The 6,077-nt window shown below is 36.5% G+C and overlaps 1 protein-coding gene across 1 annotated transcript in view; it reads right to left on the bottom strand.

Annotated features, from left to right (window-relative positions):
* Positions 1 to 3,141: 3,141 nt before the first annotated feature.
* The window catches only part of CLIC4 (chloride intracellular channel 4), a gene marked incomplete at both ends in the record, with an annotated part of 82,310 nt that continues 79,374 nt past the window's right edge, over positions 3,142 to 6,077 (bottom strand). Inside the window, 2 exons of the mRNA XM_079698302.1 lie at positions 3,142 to 3,306; positions 4,011 to 4,192. Of these exons, the coding sequence (XP_079554428.1) occupies positions 3,142 to 3,306; positions 4,011 to 4,192 (347 nt within the window). The remainder of the gene's footprint in view (positions 3,307 to 4,010; positions 4,193 to 6,077) is intronic.

Below are 6,077 nucleotides of genomic sequence, written 5' to 3'. Positions count from 1 at the left end.
CAACAGAAGTAAATATGCCTAAATTCTAAAGTCAATCAACTGAGTGTAAGAATAAATGTCAGAAACCTCTTCATTGTATACAGATTGCTCAAGGGTTTAAAGATAGTTGTATTAAAAAAAATAATAAAGGTAGTTGTATAAACCAAAGTTACCAAGAAATAAAATCTTACATGAATTTTATCACTAAAGTCAACAATCCTAGTAAAAGAAAATAACAGAACTGTATAGAAAATCTGCATCTACATTTTTTAAAAAAGGAAGTTACATCAACTGAAATGGCAGACAGCTTTCCAAATGTTGAACACAAAAATTTCTCAGAATCCCTTGGAAATTAGTAAGATCTTCCATTCAGACTCTAATCTCCTTGTTTAAATGGAACAAAAGGGGTTTAAATGAAGGGGAAAATGATTCAGTAGCTGTAGAAATAATAACAGATGATTTCTACTGTGTCAACCCATATACTACAAGAACTGACATGAAAACTTTCATGTCCCGGGCTTCCCTGGTGGCGCAGTGGTTGAGAGTCCGCCTGCCGGTGCAGGGGACACGGGTTCGAGCTCTGGTCCGGGAGGATCCCACATGCTGCGGAGCGGCTGGGCCCATGAGCCATGGCTGCTGAGCCTGTGTGTCTGGAGCCTGTGCTCCGCAACGGGAGAGGCCACAACAGTGGGAGGCCCGCGTACCACAAAAAAAAAAAAAAAAAAAAAAAAAAAAAAAAAAAACTTTCATGTCCCAAATCTCCCAAGACATGAAGCTATGATCTTTCCACAAATGTAAGATGGGGTAAAAAGCATATTCTAGGATCATCTTTCTTACTAGCTTTCGTCCATTTGCCAATCTCAACCTCATCTAACTTCCCTGATAAAGTAATAAGATCTGTCTTTCAACAGAAAAATAATTCTACCTTCATCAAAATTATAACAGATAGACCTTGCTTTCCTTGGACATCCAGAGAGACAGCCAAGTACAATCATGGGATAAATTTTTAAAAAGGAGAAGAAGAAGAAGAGAATAAATATCCAAAGTGGAAAACACTTCACAACTGAGTTTCAGAATGTGTTTTTTCATCCGTTTTGAGGACTGTAGCTCTTTCCTCATTAGCCTTCTACTCTGCACCAGTTAGTCCACTGTTCACTTGAAATAGACATCCCCACTTCTCTTGAATCTTTTCCATGCTTTAAGCTATGAGGCAAGATTCAATGTCACCTGATGCCAAGTTACCACTATCGTAAAAGTAAGTGAAAAGTGAAGATGGCTGTCTGTGTATTGGTGCAGAGGTGACATATTCACCCACGGAAGCTACTGCTATAGAATTTCTCAATATATAACCTGATAATGCTTCTTCCTGGAACAAGATAAATCATCAACCAACATTTTATTACAAAAAGGTGGGTACCCAAACTTTTGATCAGCAATAAGGAGTTCCAAGAAAGGTAAAGCAAAGAAATCTCCCTGAGCCAAATGGATACAATATGGAGTATTTCTTATCTTTCTATACCAAGCTAATCACTGATAGGTTTAAAAAATGCAGAATGCTTATTAAAAAATCAAGCTGCTTCCATAAAGCCAGTGCTTACTAAATGTTAGCATATCATAGTGAAGAAAACACTGCCATTTTAAAGCAATATACTTAAAATTTCCAAAAGCAGCCTATGAGAAATAGCATTTCTTAAACAGGTTAGGTATAAAAATTACCAAAACATTATTATAGTCACAATCACAGTCTTTGGAGTAGTACATAGAAAGTCTTTTTTTTTTTTAATGAATAAATACATAGCAAACTTTTGTTTTGTTTTCACCAAGTTCATCCTCCCTTGTTACAACACAAATAATTCCTGGTTTAGGACTTCAATTTAAGAAACAAACAAACATGAAGACTGCTATTCCTCAATGTGGCTGTAGGAAAATTTAATTGAAGGAAGTGCAATGATTGAGATTAGGCAAAACTGCAGTCAATATGTAGTCACCATCACAACTATAATTCAGTCCAAAAGAAGTGAACCATCCTCTACCCAAAGTCTAACAGTAAATGGGGGTGGAGTGGTAATCTATGTGTTTTATCTTGTTTTCAATATAGGATGGATAATGTATTCTTTAGATTATCCACATTAAATGTGCTTTAGAAACAAAATTCTACTTGATATTTTGACAAACCCACACTACATTCCTTAGGTTAATTTTTACATTACTAATCATTGTACTGCTATAGCTAAATCAACTAAATATCAGTTTACGTAGTGTTGCTCAAATGATCTACAAACAGCAAGGCTGATGCTTACCTAAAAAAGGAGCATTTTTAAAATAAAGGAAGAAAGTAATAATGTTCCAAATGAATGGCACTGGGCAAAATACATATAACCAGTAACATATTTAGACAGAGAGTATCACGTGCCCACTGGGTTCTCTTATATGCATAAAAGGCTTGAAGAAGATCTTGCAAATATTGTTCCTCCCTCTAGACTTTTAGCTTCTACATAGTGTCAGATATTATAATTGATATGAAGGATAAATGTGTTTAGGCAAAAGTAAAAATCCACATACAAAGTAAAATAGCAAAATCTGTAGTGACTTTCTGTAGAAGGCTCTCTTCTCTGGTGGTAACATCCTTTAGTACATATCCAGGATAGACTAAACTGAAACAGAATATTTTGATACAGTAGCAATCCTTTCATATACTCTTACTAAATATTATAAAATTCCAAAAATACATAAATATTCCTTGTACCGTGCATTATGCACCAGTTTGGGCCTGATGAGGTTGTGATTACTATTTTAACAGTTAAACAGTGCACCTCAAAAGTTCTGCCATCTATACACAGTGAATGGAGACAGTGGTGAGGGCTCTAGAGAGATGGCAAACTGCCTTTAAAGTGAAAAGTTTTTACGGAGTGTCTCCAAATTAGAGAGGAGGATACGGGGTAGGGGAGGTAGGCAGGGTAAAAGAATTTTAAAATAATACTGCTTAGGAGTATATATTTAAAGATAGCTACTATACCTTGTCTATCCTTTATCCTAATCTGGAATAACTGCATGTTTGTGCAAAATAAAGTTTCTATTTTATAGGAAGAGGAGCAGTCTGTTAGGAAAAGCATGTTCTTAGTCAGGGGAAGATGTGAAAACATCTCTCTTGTAAGTGTTATTTTATTTGGTAAGTCTTTTGGCTACATCACTATATGCTATTTCAACCTCCTTATCACTGGGGCAGGTATTGGTGAACTCGTCCCTACTATATGCGTTAGTTAAGTATCTCCAGATGCCGGTCATTCCTTTTGGAATATCAAAGTTGCGATATTTTTTGGCCACCACCTGAAATACAAAGAGATCAAAAATTAACATTTATATGCCATGTCTTATAAACTAGACATATATCTGATTTCAGGGCAAATTAATTCTGTGAATCTCTGAAAACTACTTCTACCTGAAGTCTGTCACCTTCATTCTAACTAGACTTTTAAATAAGGACTGCACGCTACACCAGAGATTCAGAAGTGTGATGGTCATTGCAAATGCCTGCCTTGGCCATCCAGAGAAACAGCCAAGTATAATCACTGGATAAATACTTTAAACACAAACACACTAGTTTAGATCTCTGTTTTTCTTGATCTTGATCTTTACTGCACAACCATCCTATATAGCATAGTGTTTCACACAATAAATGCTCAATAAATATTTTCTGCCTTGAAAAGAAAAAGCCAGGTGATCAGAGAACAAAGTTTGATGCTATATGTCAGTGTAGCAACCACTTCAAAGTTACCTGTTACATCTTTGAATTTTTATGCAGTCACAGAAAAAAAAAATCCTATTTCTCATATGCCTTGATTTTAAGACAGAATTTTCCATTTAATCAACCCTAGGGTGTTTCAACTATTGCCTGAACAACATTAAGTTACACTATTTGGGGCCGTGCTAAATAGTGCGTGTCAGAAGATCAGCCAAGTTTTACACAGAGGAAGTGTTGCCTTAGTAAACAGATACTAGGTGTAATAGTGCCCCACATCCTGCAGGCCTACCTTGACAATGTGAAGTTTGGGCAGCAGGTTGCAATCAGCTAGTGTCATTTCATTGCCATCCAGAAATTTACGTGTGGAAAACTTAATGTCCTCCATACTATTCTCATCAATTTCATCAGGGAGGGGAGAATTCAGATATTCATCCAGTTTCTGCAGTGTTTTCAAGAGACCCCTCTCCAATGCTGAAAGAAAAATGGAAATACTCTAAGAAGAAAAACCACCCAAGCCCCAAGTAGAAGCATTACTCCTTCAGTCAAGAACTATTTGTCAAATGTTTCTCTGACACAGTAGAACAAAACAGACAAGGTTCCTGCTCTCATGGAGCTTATTTACTTGGGGGAGAGAGATAAAACAAACAAATTTATAGATTAAATTATAGATAAATATAAAAACAAGCATGATAATTTCAGATAGTGGTATCTATAAAAATTTGTTAATAACTAAATGCCCCATATACAAACAAATCATGGCCCAACACAGTTGATATTTAAACTGGGGGAAAAAATGGGTGAGAAAAGGCAAACCTATTATTTCAAATCTAGGAAAGAAAATCTTGCCGAGACAGATTCTTGCCCTCAATTTTAAGTCCTGCTCCCGTAAAAATATTTGGATTTATATCCATGAACTGTGTTAAGAAACTCCAATCCAAGCACTCCAAGCAGAGAAGCCTGAAGTTTTTGCACTGCCTTAATATACATAAGAAGCCAAAAATAGCACTATCTTATAATAACATGAAAAATAGAGGTAGATTAGAAAGTTCAATTTACAATCTGAATTGGAGGCCTCATTAGCAAAATAGATCAAGATACTATATGCTATAATTCAGAGAGAAGCAGGATGCAGCCACCCTGTATATCTAGAAAGTCAAGGTTAGTGACCCTTAGCAAACAGGGGATGGGAACATCATTAGAAAGGAATATGAAATAACAAAAGACAGATCCTCCCTTATCCCTTTTTGCCTTTTATCCTCTCAACCCACCTTCACCTCCCACTCCCAGAATAGATGAGTTCACACTGATGAGTACAGTACTTGGCCATAAATAAAAGTTAAAATCATGAGGTGACACTCCATATTAGTTATAAGTTTGAATAAAGTTGGATCCATCACAGAAAAAGGCAAAGTTTTACATGCTGTATATTAGATATTTCACCAGCAACATAAATGTCCTAACCTTATGCCTCTTCTTCCAAACTGCTCCCACTGACTCATCCCTTGATCCCTTCAAAGTAGTCCAGACAATAGATGGTAGTCTTAGCTAGGTAGGGGCTGTAGGCATTACAAGGATTTTAGAAGTACTTAGGAGATAAAAACCTACCGAGCTTGGAAACCAAATTGAATATGGAAAAGGGAGGATAGAAGTATTCAACAAAATACAAATGGAGGCCCTACTACATGCCAAGCTTTGTACCAAGCATCGTTAAATTCACTACTAAATAAAACATAAAAGGTTCCTACTCTGTTTATATTTTGGCGAATGAAAGTAGTATAGAGAAGCTGATCAACAAAAGATTTCCAGGGTGAAAGCCGGTACCATTGCTGAGACATGTATCTTCCTAGAGGAGAAGCAGATTCAGGAAATGTGGAGATGAGTTCAGTATATGCTGACTTTGAGATGTCTGTAAGACATCTGAGCAGCGATGTCCACAGACAGTTGAGCTCTAGTCTGGAACAGACTAGGCTGGGGCAATATATTTGTAAGTCCTGAAAGCACAAATGAACGCTGAAGCCATGGAAATGAAGGAGAAGCAGAGGGCCTAGGACAGAACCCTAAGGAACATCACTGATGGTGTTGTGTGAGGCAGATAATACATTTTTGTCATTATTCGGCATTTCATTATATGATTATAGAATAAATATGTATCCATTCTACTGTTAATGACATTTGTGTTGTTTACAGTTGGGGCTTATGACTAACAGTGTAACAAACATTCTTGTGCAAATCTCTTGGTGTGCATCTATTCATATTCCTATCAAAAATGGAATTGTGGATGAGATATCTCATACCTGTTAGAATGGTCATAATCAAAAAGACAAGAAATAACAAGTGTTGGCGAGGATGGGAGTGT

The sequence above is a fragment of the Hyperoodon ampullatus genome (assembly GCF_949752795.1).
Source record: "Hyperoodon ampullatus genome assembly, chromosome: 2".
Classification (NCBI taxonomy): Eukaryota; Metazoa; Chordata; class Mammalia; order Artiodactyla; family Ziphiidae; genus Hyperoodon; species Hyperoodon ampullatus.
Note: the sequence above shows the minus strand (reverse complement) of the source record. Positions and strands in the feature narration are given on the sequence as shown.